This window comes from Mastigoproctus giganteus, chromosome 14, assembly GCF_048544385.1.
Source record: "Mastigoproctus giganteus isolate SK-2022 chromosome 14, ASM4854438v1, whole genome shotgun sequence".
NCBI lineage: Eukaryota > Metazoa > Arthropoda > Arachnida > Uropygi > Thelyphonidae > Mastigoproctus > Mastigoproctus giganteus.
Window position 1 is genome coordinate 79,264,842 of NC_143588.1, and position 13,935 is coordinate 79,278,776.

Consider the following 13,935-nt stretch of genomic DNA (forward strand, 5'->3'; position numbering starts at 1 on the left):
AAATCAATCAAAAATTTCCTACCACATCTCAGTTTTAAGATACAGATAAATAACTGGATTCTGTACAAAGATATCATTACTGTTTGAAATACAATTTTTAAACTTATTAACTTTTGGTTGGTTTTGTTTATTGGGCTAAAAGTTAAGCAAGTACATCATTACTGTTCTTGCAATATAGTATATTTTGATGCACTTTTCCAGACAAGTCAGTATTTTTATTACACCAACTGTTCAATATACAGTGTATGATAAACTATGCTACAAGAATTCACCTTCTGTTCAAATTTACCAATTGCTTTTACTGTTTTTAGGTTAATGCATTGTTAAAATGGAGAAGACAAAGCACAGAACTTGTGTCAATCACCCAGACAACTTCTGCTATGTTTGTGGACACTTAACCCCAAAAACTCAGAGGAAAAAAAAATATACAAATGTCACAAAAGTTGCATATTCATTGTACTTTGGCTGCAAGATCGGTGACCAAGAAAAACATTGGGCTCCACATATCTCTTGTATTAGTTATACAATGAACTCAAGGCTGTGGTTATATGGCAAGTTGAGATCATTACCTTTTGCCGTCTATATGGTGTTTTTTTTTTTTTTTTTTTTAGTTGTTGGTGCATCGGCTTCTGTGGCCATAATGCACTTCCCAAAGTTTTTGCATTTTTACTCTGATCCAAGCCCAAGTCGGGATTCGAACCCGCGACCTTTGGGTTGCCAGGCAGGCACTTTACCCACCTGGCTAGCCCGGTCTGCCCCTACGGTGTGGTGCGAGCCCAAGAATCATTTTGACGACTATTAAAAAAAAAAAAAAAAAAATTCCAAAAAGAGCAAGCACTGCATGAAATATTCCATCAGCAATTAGGCCAGTGCCACACAGTAAAGAACTGTCAGTACCTGTGCCACCAATATCTTGGGGTATTGGAAGTAGTGATGAAGGTACAGAAGAAATCATTTTACCAGATGCTGCGGAACCATGTACTTCACATGATTTGGACTACGAGCCAGAAAAAGAAAAAGGCCCCACATTACACTGAACAAGAAGAATTAAGCGACTTGAGCTTACCCAAAGAGAAGACAGAATTACTCGTATCCAGACTAAAACAGTGGAACTTACTCGCCAAAGGTACAAACATTACAATATACCGTAAGCGAAATGAAGAGTTTCAAGATATTTTGCACTGGAAAACAACATGTCTGCAAAGAAGTCATTGGTCTTATGCACGAACTGAACATTGATTACAATACCTCTGAATGGCGTTTGTTCATTGATGCACCAAAGCCAAGTTTGAAAGCAGTATTGTTTCATAATGGAAATACTTTACCATCAACTCCTCTTATTCATGCTGTTGGCCTGAAAGAAACTTACGATAGTTATGTCCCAGATTCTTGCTGCTGTATGTTACAATGACTATGGTCAGAATATTTGTGATGATCTCAAAGTGATTGGACCGCAAGGTGGTTTCACTAAATACTGTTGTTTCCTGTGTTTGTGGGATAGTCGTGCAACAGCCAAACACTATGTCGTACAACACTGGGACAAGAAAGATGAATATATTCCCAACAAAAGCAATATAAAGTATGTTCCATTGGTTGATCCACAAAAGGTTTTTCTTCCCCTTTACACAACAAGCTTGGGCTGATTAAGAATTTCACTAAGGCACTGGATAAAGAAAGCAGAAGATTTGCATATTTACTGAAAATGTTTACATATTTATTTCATGCAAAGCAGAAGGAAGGAATTTTCATAGGTCTTCAAATAAGAAAGCTCCTAAAAGATGAAGAATTTCAAGGAAACCTGAATGATGTTGAACTGGCTGCACGGAGGTTTTTCAAGGCTGTGATACACGGATTCCTCGGAAAGAGAAAAGAAGAGAACTATGAGCAACTGGTAACACACTTGCTGAAATGCTACAAGAACATGGGGTGCTGAATGTCATTGAAAATGCATTTCCTTCATGCCCACCTGGATTTCTTTCCTGAAAACTTAGCAGATGTCAGTGATGAACAAGGAGAGCACTTCCACCAGGACGTATCTACAATGGAAAAACAATACCAAGGTCGCTGGGACTCTGTGATGATAGGAGATTACTGTTGGCTCCTTAAATGGGAAAGCAATCTGGAGTATAAAAGGAAATCATTGAGTGGGAAACATGTCTAAGTAACATATATTGTGTGTAATAATTACAACCATGTATGCTGGTATTGTATAAAAAACAAGGAATTTAAAAAATGCATATATTTTTTGATGTAGATGTGACAGAAGTAAAATACTGATATTTTCATAATCAGAACATTAATTTTACCCATAATAACTTTCGTTCAAGAGGTATTAAAAAAAAAAAAAAAAAATTGTCGGGTAATGTAATTTATCTAATTCTTCCTTATATTTATCCAAAATACAACAATCAACTACACCAACTAGAAGCAAATTTTCACACATTTGTCCTGCTTTTTCAATTTATGTCCTCTTATGTCCATTATCTAAGTAACGATGCCATCAGCATTTACTTTACTCAATACTTTTAAAGCCTTAAACAGTCATTCAGGATTCTTGAATTTCCAAGCACTGCAATTTTCAGAACTGAAGTCTTTAGGGCCAAAAGTATCCCCTTTTGTGTCCTTGGATATCTAATTATTCTTCTTTACATCTGTTCCAAAAGGCCCACATCCTTCTTAAAATGAAGCTTCCAGACATGTATTCAGTATTCAAGATGCAGCCTGACCACCCACATCTTCAGTACTGCATACAGGTCATGAAACCTCATTTTAAGAGGGATGTGGATTTCTGCTGTAGACTATGGGGTCCAGATTTTTAAGTCCTTAAAATTTTCCCAACTAGGATCCTAAATTTGTAATCACATTCTACGTTGCATCCTTTTCTATCTTTCTCTTGCTTGCATCATAATTTTGCTTTGTGGCTGCTGTTGTTCAATAAAATTAATATTTGAAGTTGCTTTTCTTATAGAACTATGGATAAATGCATGCCAGTGTTAAATAAAGCATGTTAACAAGGTTGTGAGTCGTACTGAACACTATGAGATAAGATGAATTTTGAGCAGAGGCACTTTAATGTATATCTACACATTCACATCTAACACATTAAATACTATTTTGAAATATATTAAAGTGTTTTCTTTGATTTTTTTTCACTGAAAATTCCAGAAAACCTGTTAGTCACTATGCAAACAGAAAAAAATGCAGGATATGTATGAAATGTTGCTAAGCCTTTTTAGTTCATTCCCAATGTAAATAATTGGGAGACATCTCTAAGGCTTGCCTCAGAAAGTTCTCATTTGCTGGATTTTTATAGTGTATGAAGTTACTTGGTTTCTAGGAGCATTAGCAACTAAGGCCATATTGCTAGGGGGATATGCGGTGGTCATTCCCTGACCTTTCCGCTTCCTCCGTATTTGGTGGTCACGGGCTCAAACCCTGGTCTAATCAAGAAGTGTGTGCTACGCACTGCTGCTGCTCCTGCCCATGGAGGTGCCATTAGTGTATGAAGTATAGCATGGGATAGTGCATGGTTGATTTCTTCAGCTGAGGCAGCTGCATGCAGGAATAACTAACTATAACTGTTTCTTTGTGTGCAAAGAAAAGAGTATACTTCTCACTAGAACTGTTATTTTGAAAAGAAAATTATTATACATTCTTTCTTCAGTATGTATTGCATCTATTAAAAAAATTGAGGAAATTTTCAACTGTTGGCAGCTGCATTATAAATTGCAAAAACTGGTCAAACAGAAAACACCATATTGAAAATTGGATAAAAGGAAGAAATTTGCATTACTCATGCAAATTTTTTTTTTGAAAACAATACTGCTACAGCACCTTTCCTTGATATGTATTTGATCTTGTAACAAAATTCTAAGAGAAAAAAAAAAAAAAAAAATCTACTAGAAGCTGCATTATAAACTTAAACTGGTATCAAACTGAAACTATTTCATCCATTGTTACTTTCATCAAAAGAAAAAAGAAGTACATGCTACTGCTACTCTTAACATTGTTTTTTAAAAATTGTACTGTTAAATATATATCAAAGCTATTGAGTTATTTTGAATTAATAACAAAATTTCAGAGAAAATTTTATATTGCAAGCTATGTTATAAACTTCCAAAAACCATGTCAAATTGAAAACAAACAAATACCTTATTAATAATGACAGTAATCATAAAATGACAGTAATCATCTCTTTCCCTACCTGTGCAATTTTGTTGTTAACACCGCCTGTTGTTTTTGTTCCTCCGAAAAATTGTATTTTCCTGCTATTTCAACTATCATTAAACATTTCTGAACAAATTTCATACATAACAAAAGATGCAAATAAACACTTGGCACATATGATATCATCATCACTATGAAATGATGCATCTGTTTTTGCATTTTTTTTCCCCTATGCACTATATGCTATCCTTATGTTATTTGTTTGCAAATGTCCAATTACATTGCATTTCCAGCAATGTAATCGGACCACTTGAAATCGAAAAATCACATGTACACACAATACATAAGGCAAATTTGTTAACTTTTTCAGATTTTACAATACACGAAAAACCTTGCATACATGATATTTTATGTCATATTTCTATGGCATCTTACTGAAACATTGTTAATTACCTTCACACCACAAGTACAATGAAATCATTGCACCTTACAAAAAACAAGACTAGCACAACTGATGGTCACTTCATTAACTGAAAATAAACAGAAACTTGCAGAATTAAAAAAAAAAAAATTCTAATTTTAATAATTTTTCAAATATTAAAAAGTAATAGTTTTACCTTTTTTGTGAATAGAAAGACTGAGAAAACTCTTTGTAACCCATTAACATGGTGAGATGGAGAAGGGGTCAAAATCGAGTAAAAAAAATAAGGGATTTTCTGTCATAAGTCTACAGGGTTGGCAGCTACGATAGTCTATATATTTTGCTTTATATTAATGCGAAATTAGCTTTCGTAAATGGGCTAATTAAATGTTCTATGCCTTTCTATAAATTATAGATTTTAAATATAACATTATGCATATTTTTACAGCTTGTATTATACAAACAATAGATGCAAGTTCTGTTAGCTAATATAAATTAGCATATTATATGCATACAGATGTGCATACACAAAAAAAAGAATGTTTACCAGAACTCTTATTCCCTCCTGCTCTAAGAGGTCTGTTTTGTATGTTGCTTCACAAACTCTTACAACATCTTTGACATTCCTCTTCTTTAACTCCTAGGGAAATCAGAAATAAAATAAATTTCAGCTCATCTTCACCCTTTGGTTTATAATACTATTTCTAAACAAAAGACACTTCACTTGTTTCAATATAAATAGCTCTTATAATTTTTTAAATAGTCTTGGTATGTCATTGCTACCTTCATATACATTTATATCTGTTTACTTTTTAAGTGTACTTATATTGCTAGTTTTAAGTTATTTTCAGAGAGAGAGAAAAAAATTTTTTCTTCTTCTTCTTTTAATTTCTGTTGAATAGTTAACTATTCAATAATTAATCAAAAATAACCATTTTTCACAAAAACAATTTACAGACTACAAATATAGCTTGAGAGAGGAGTTGGCAACCAGTGGCCTGCACATGCTTTTTGTGCAAGAGACAGAATATTTGACTGTTAAGTTAAAATGCAATCAGTCTATGAATTTTGATAAACCATAAAGGCAAAAACAGAGAAACAAATAAGAAAAGTTGATAGTGTTTGGTATACTTTAACCAAACTGTGATTTGTTGGAATGGGGGAGGGGAGAGTTTGCTTTTACATACAAAATCTGCTAGTTGGCATCCTGCATTACAAAGCAGGAAATAGTGTATGACCCACTGGTGTCAACATGTTACTAACCCCTGGTTTTTTGGAGATATAGATCAACTATATATATATATATATACAATCCCTAAATAGCAAACAATTTCTTTTTCCAGTGGTTCCCTTTTATCACTAACACTTTCAATTTATATCGATAAGACTAAAATTTGCACAATACCGAACAAAGTTGAATAATGCCAGCCACCAAACTATGTTAATTTAAAATCATTCAACGGAGAGGATTAAAAAAAAAAAAAAAAAAAAAAAACAATTGTACCCAATATTCAGAAACAAGTCATTTTCTGGGCAAAGATGTTCCCTTTGTTGTATAATAACCTATTATTATAACACACAATTTGCAGCAAAATAAAGTAATAGGTGTGAGAATAACACTTATTAGAGTACCATTATGCAAAATTTAGTAATTCTTCAGTATGAGTTTCACTACTGTTAAACATTGCAAAGTAATCATGCTTGCTTCAATCTCATTTCAAGATGGTGGATTGAAATAAAAAAAAACTTTATCAAGATATACACCAACATACTATAAATGCGGTTTGGATCAGACTGTAAACATAAGAGTTCTAAGTGGGTGTTGCTTATAATTTTAGTGGTGATGATCCTTTTCAAATATGGCAAGTCAGAATAAACCGAGTAACCGTCAGGATATCATAGAATCCCCCTCATACAATCAGTAATTTCAGAATCAAACTATAAACACTGCACTTGAAATATAAAAACTCTGTCCTAAACAGACAATACTCCCATCCCTACCTTAAGCAGATAGGCTACCACTAAGTAGCAAAATTTTAATTTTAACTACCTAAAATCAATAACCTTTCACACAAATTTAATAAAAGCTCTAAGACAAAGAAAATTCACTGATGCTGAGAACATACCTTTACCATGAATTCAGATAATAGATAAACAATACCTGGTAGTATTAAAACACATAGGTTCTCCTCGCTTATCTTCCCAAAACAATTCTAAAAATAACCTTAAATCAATGCAATATGCACACAACAATGCCTTTTACAGTTTCTCCTTCGCCACAATGACTTAACAGAGTATCTTTTAACCTTAACTGATACAATTTGTAAGACCATGCCATATTATAAGGTAGGTGACATAAAGATCAAATTTTAACCATGTTTACATTAGGAATAAATCCATATCACTACTTTTTCCAAGTGTGTCCAGTATTATGCTTGTTCACTTCTATCCCTGCCTTTTTCTTCCCATTTACCCAATCTGTTAAAATACATTACATCAGGGCCTAGACAGACTATCAACACCAGACTTCACAATGCATATTTTTCTTAGTGTGCTACACTAAACATTTCAGTACTAATAAAAGTCTGTTGGTAACTTAACAGATAAACCTTGTGTCACTTGACAAGCATTACTGACAGTAGTGCACATCTATGTGCATTAAAATTGGTAATTAAGGTTGTCCCGACTCTTTTGCACCAAGGCTGCAACTCCATAGATTATCAATGGTATAAATACAGTCAGTCATTAAAGTTTATTGCCTTGCCCTTTATTCCTCACAGTTGACCTTAATTGTTTTAATTTTGAGAGAGAAAGGGAAAAAAAAAAAAACCAAAACACTCCTTCACCTTACTTTTTATATACATTTCATGCCAAACAAATAAGAGCTTTTTATATGCCAATCTCAGAAACTTTGTGAGAATGGCATGGCATATGTGAATGACTTATTAATTACTGAATTCAAGGTTAAGAGGAAAAATCAGGGTTCAGTCTGGCAATGATTGAGCACCAGACCAGAAATGAGCAAGGTGGTCTAAAATTTTTTCACAAATGATTTAAGTTCAGAGGATGTTATTATATTTGTTACCATACAGGTATATAGAAATATTTCTGGAAAACTGTCAATAGTGTACCAAAAGTTGGATAGTCCAGAAATATATTATATGGGGGGTAGGAAAAATGATTTTTTTATTTGACCTTTAAGAAATCTCTATAGCAACCCCACAAATTTTGGTTTTGATCTGATAATTCATTTTTAATTTTGCAGCACTGAATGAAGTAAAGTATCACAATAGATAAAGTGGAATATAGATCAGTGAATCTGCAGATAAAGGAACCACTAGGTGGCAGTGATCACAGTGTTCTGAAGTGGGATTTACTCAAAGAGGTAACTACCATTAGGGGTAAAGGGAAGGGTTATTGCTTTCATAAAGGTGACTACGATGGTCTGAGACAGTATTTAAGTTCTATACAGTGGAACCAACTGATGATGTTACCAACAGCAAATTCAAAATGGGAAGCATTCAAAGAACTTATCTTGGAAGCTACTAGGCTTTACATACCAACTAAGAAATATTGTTCAAGGTTTAGGCCTAAATGGATGTCAGATGAACTAATGAGACATATGTTCCAATTTTTACAAAAGTCTTTTAGATGAAATCCTACCAGAAGATTTGCTGAAATCTGAATGTATGATATCAGTGTTATTTTTTGCATCCAGTTTTGTTCCTGTATCATAGTATCCAATCAAATTGGTCAAGCAAGAAAAATGCAGAGAAGAAAAAGGCATGGGACACATACAAATTAACACGTGACACAGAACCCTATGATAGATACAGGTTGATCTGTAACCTAGTTACAAAGGAGGTTAGGCAGGCGAAGGCAGATTAAGAGAAATCTTTAGCAAGGGATGCAAAGAAAAACAGCAAAGAGTTCTTTACTTGTGTAAACTCTAGAAGGAAGGGGATGAATCAGATTGGTCCACTTGATATCAATGGGTCAAATGTTGATGATCCTGCTCAGGTAGCTAACAAACTAAATGAATATTTTGCATCGACATTCACACATGAGGAGTTATTCAGAGAGGGGAATGCCAGGTGTATTCAACTCTGGCAGTAAGCTAGAGAATCTTGTAATAACTGAGAGTAAAGTGGAGGAGAAACTGTTGAAGATAAACACAAGAAAGGCACCTGGGGTAGATGGGATCTATCCAGTTATATTAAAGGAGGCAGAAAACCCTTAGCCATAATTATGAGAGCTTCATTGGACTCAGGGGAGGTACCCACAGAATGGAGATGTGCAAATGTGACCCCAATTCACAAAGGAGGATCAAAGGCTGACAAGTAATTATAGACTTGTGAGTTTAACTTCTGTTCCAGGAAAATTAATGGAGGCACTGGTTAAAGAAGCACTGCAGGATCATCTAGACAAGACTTCAGTTATAACTCAGACACAGCATGGTTTTGTTAAGGGGAAGTCTTGCCTGACCAATTTGATTGGATACTATGATGCAGTTACAAAAGAACTGGATGCAGGGAATAACTTTGATATTATATACTTGGATCTTAGAAAGGCTTTTGATACAGTTGCACGTGGAAGACTGCTGCACAAATTGGAGCAGTGTGGCATTGGAGGCAATTTGCTGCTATGGATAAAGGGGTGGTTGAGGGGGAGAAGACAGAGAGTGGTAATCAGTGGACACTGCTCATCATGGACTAAATGTTATTAGTGGAGTTCCTCAGGGTTCAGTGTCGGGTCCACTGTTGATTTCTGTATTTATAAATGATATTGATGATGGTATATCAAGCTTAATGTCCAAGTTTGCAGACGAGACAAAGGTTGGCAGGGTTGTCAAGGACACTACTGACACTATGCTGCTGCAACAGGATCTGTAAAGGTTGAACAGATGGGCTGAGAGGTGGCAAATGAAGTTTAACATTGAAAAATGTAAAGTACTACATATGGGAAACAGCAACCCCAGAGCAACGTATCAACTCTGTGGTACTACACTGACAGTGGTAGAAAATGAAAAGGACCTGGGGGTGGTTGTGCAGGCAGATATGAAGTTTTCTGAGCAGCACAGACGGGCTGCAAGGGTAGCTCATGGTGTATTGTTGATGATATATAGGAATTTTTCTAGCAGGGATAAAGAGGCGATTATTCCCTTGTATAAGGCAATGGTCAGACTGCACCTAGAGTACTGTATACAGGTCTGGAGGCCTCATTTCAAGAAGAATATAGAGCTGCTGGAACGAGTACAGAGAAGGCAACAAGATTAGTGAATGGAATAACGGGGTGCTCTTACGAAGAAAGGCTTAAGTTTTGCAAATTACAGTGTCTGGAGACTAGGCACCAGCGAGGTGATCTGATAGAGGTGTATAAAGCCTTGAATGGTTTGAGCATGCTCAAATGCTGATGGGATTCTTCCTCTTGCTCAGAATAATCACCTGAGAGGACAAATTCAAATTGAAGAAAGACAGATGTAGGATAGACCAGACTTCTATCCCTTGTCGTGGATGTTGATAGCCTAAATAAGTTTAAGGCTCAGCTGGACAGGTATTTCGAACGAACAGAGAGGTGAAGTGTAAGTGGTTTTTTTTTTGGCTGATGCTGCATAAGCTTGCTTTCTTGTATCAAATGCCTCTACTAATGCTAATGATTCGGTTCTTTCTAAAGGAAAACACCCAAAATATGCACAAAGAAATGGTTGTTGTTTATGGAGACTGCCGAGGTTACGGCGTTGATGTTGTCCATTGGTATAAACAGTTCAAATGAAGAACCTCAGTGCATGAAGAAATCTCAAGATTCCCAGCAACTGCTGTAACAGAAGTGTTGAAAAAAATTGAGGCATTAACTCTGGAAGATTGCTGTATTAGCATAAAAGAACTGCAAAGCTCCAGCTTAGTGTGGGATCTGTGGAGAACATCATCCATCAACAGTTACATATGAGTAAAGTGTCTGCTAGATAGATTCAGACTTCTAACCCCTTACCAAAAGAAAGGGCACAATGTGCACATGAAATGTTGTCAATGTGCCAGAAAAGGCAAGAGGAATTTTTTCCTGACTAGTCACCATGGATGAAACCTGGATGCATCACTATGATCCAATGAAGCATGCAGAATCACACCCCCCCATCACCTGCCAGCACTTGGTGCAACCAAGTGCTGGCAGGTGATGCTGTAGTATTATTCCATCCTCCTCATAAAGCTATGAGAAAGAAATACATAGATGCTATATAAATATATAAAAGAAAAAATATACAGGGAAAGCTGTCAAAGGTGTGCACCTGCTCCACAATAATGCCACTGTACATTCCTTGCATGCTGCAAAGAGATGTGCCCATGAATGTGGGTTTGAAATATTGCTGCATCCTGCTTATTTCCACAAACCTGCACCCTCAGATTTTTTCCTCTTTCCTGCCCTGAAGTCTTTCCTTCGTGAAAAACACTTTCCTGCTGATGAGGTGATTTCTGCTGCTGATTTGTGGTTTGAAGGACAGTTATAGGACTTCTACAAAACTGGCCTGCGGAAGCATATAGAGATGGCGAAAATGCCATTTTGTTGAAAAAGTGTAATACATGATGTTTGTTTCAACCTTCTATCTCAACTACTTCTGGGTGAACACAAATATTTTTTGAATTCTCTCGTAGTAATGCAGTTAACTATAAAAAGGTTTCCCAACTTGTGAGGAAAGACAAATTTTACAATTTTATTATTAAGTAATGTCAGGCCTTCTGATAAAAAGGCATAACAATATAATTCCCAAAATTATAATCTAATCACAGAACAAGGGAACTCAGAATAAAGGCAAAACTCAAATTTTTAAGCTTGACATACATTATGATTCTTGCTTATGCAAGATTTAATATCTTTAATCTAAGAAAAAATACACTACATATATATTTTCTTAGTTATTATAAAATGAGTATACTTCATTAAATATATCCTTATTACTGCAGTCACTATTTCACATTTATGAATTCATAAATAATAAATACTATGATGTTAGGCAGCAAACTAGCTGGCATACCAAACTGGCTTGCAGTGTTGTTGGTTATTTTATAGCACATCGGCTTTATGGCTATTGCAGCACACACTTTAGAAGGCGAGATATTGAGCCAGCATATTTTACAGCAACTCAAAAAACCAGAATAACCAAGAAAAACCTTTTTCTACCTTATTACATGTGCTAACTTGTACCAAAACAGAACAAATTAATAAATATTTTTAAAAGTTAAAATTCTATAAATAAATAAATTTCTATTTGTATCCTGGATGACTACCAAAAGAGTTTACAATTTTATTACAACTACTTTACTTAAGTATATAAACCTCCAAAAGCAGTTAACATTGGACTACACTTTTTGTTGTATTATATTGGCTCAATCCTGTAACTGCCACATGAGACAAGTGCTAGCATCTGTTGACTCAGGACTACAGCTGGTCCCAACAATTACAAACCTGGACAACTTTTAAATTACCAGACATTTGAAAAACACATCCAAAGACATGGTAACCATACATAACAAGTAACTTAAAAGTTTATGTGCATTCACATTACTAAGTACATGAACTAATATCATTATTCTCACGTGTGGATTAATGTTTTTGAGTTCACATAACAATATACAGCAAAAATTTGTAAATATTGCAACACTAAGACTCAGTGCTGGAATAAATTGCCAGATCTTTCGGACATGAAACTTTATGGTTCTGCTGGTATTAAAGTGCATAGATCTTCAACCACTGTAGAAAGATCATGTAGCATTCTGATGGAGCTTTGAAGAAATGTTACCAATGCTGCAATTACAACACAACTCAGAGCCCACACTAATCCTCAAATACAACCGGTTGAAACTGTGTAGTCGGTTCCTACCTGCCCAGGCACTCCCCAAAATTCAGGCACTGCTCCGTCTTGGAGTCGACCTTCAGAAATTAGCTACCGACTACAAATACCGTCACATGCTCCTCGAGTGGATTCCATCTGTGAAACTAGGATAATTTCCTCCATATGACGTTTAGTCCTCATTTTTCATTATTATAATTTACATGTTTGTAACTCATAATTTCCATGTAACGGTTTTTTTTTGCCAATTAATTTCATTTATAATGTAAAACTCCTGGCCATGTCGAGTATTATTGTCTCTAGAACTGTCTTGTACTTATTAGCAATAAAGAATTTATTTATAACTCACTGGGAAATTTCTTAGAGCATCAACATTCTAGGTATCATGTTTAAAAATCAAAAATAAATGCTACAGTCACAACTGTAAATTAAATACAACCACCAAAAACTGTAAGCTGTCTGAAGCAGTTTCTGATTTCAATCACTCATGTAGCAAAAACTGTTTATATTTAACTATTGCTTACTGTATTTAGTGTGCTGAATCCAATGATGCAATTTGTTTTTCTCTAGTGTCAATATTTTGGCAAAAATTGAAGGTTATGTTTTCACAACATTTATATGTATTGTATAAATGTGTATGCACACCTAATTTCATAATTATTTATTTATTTATTTACAGTTTATTATGGCTACCACAAAGTTGTAAGTTATATCCAGACTTGTTCTGCTGTTTGTGGACATTATATTGGTCTGAAGCAAGTGAAACAACAATGTTGGTGGCACCCAGTTTTGCAGTGAACGTGAAGCCTATTTTGAAACGACTATGGGTGATCAAGACAAGTTGTGGCACCTCATATCTGCCACGATAGTTTCACATCAACATTAGAGAGAACAGGTCCAAGAAAATCCAAACACATGGTAACCCTACATAAGTGTTTTTGTGGTAGCTGTGTCTTTTGTTATAACTTGAATATGGAGAGAGCCCACAAACCATTATTAAGACTGCTACTTTTGTATGGTGAATATATTGAAGTTTAAAGTATGTATATTGAAGAGCTGTAGTGTACCCTTAACATACCATCCTTTACTGTTTTAGTGCCACATAATGAAGACTTGCCAATTCCCAATCCACTTTTCAGAGAAGAATCTTCATAACTGGAGGACAAATCTGGCAAACACAATAACTAAAATTACACCCCAAAGGCCCATTCAGTGAATTACCACATTTCTCTAAAAAGCAACAATTGGGTAACTGATGAGGGACTTAGGTCTAACCAAATTCAGTGCAGAGTACACGATATTTCATTTAATAGAGTGGAATCTACTGGATTCCAGCTGCAAGATTTCCACACATAGAAAAAGACATGCCACTTATGCATGTTTTTTACACTGTTGCAAATTCCCGGTGATATTATTTTGATTTGATTGGTCTTTATGAAAAAAATTGGCATTAGTCGCAATCCTGAAGTATAGTCTTTTCACAGAAAGTGAAAATAAAAAGGTT

General features: G+C 35.0%; 1 protein-coding gene across 3 annotated transcripts in view; it reads right to left on the bottom strand.

The window, feature by feature from the left end:
• Positions 1-13,935, bottom strand: part of PRL-1 (protein-tyrosine phosphatase 4A family member PRL-1) — a 71,080-nt gene that overhangs the window by 17,099 nt on the left and 40,046 nt on the right. For 2 of the 3 annotated variants that reach the window (XM_090388826.1, XM_090388825.1), the window contains one exon: positions 5,136-5,228. The exons of the other annotated variant lie outside the window; for it this stretch is intronic. In XM_090388826.1, the coding sequence (XP_090244952.1) occupies positions 5,136-5,228 (93 nt within the window). The remainder of the gene's footprint in view (positions 1-5,135; positions 5,229-13,935) is intronic. 3 annotated transcript variants of the gene reach the window in all.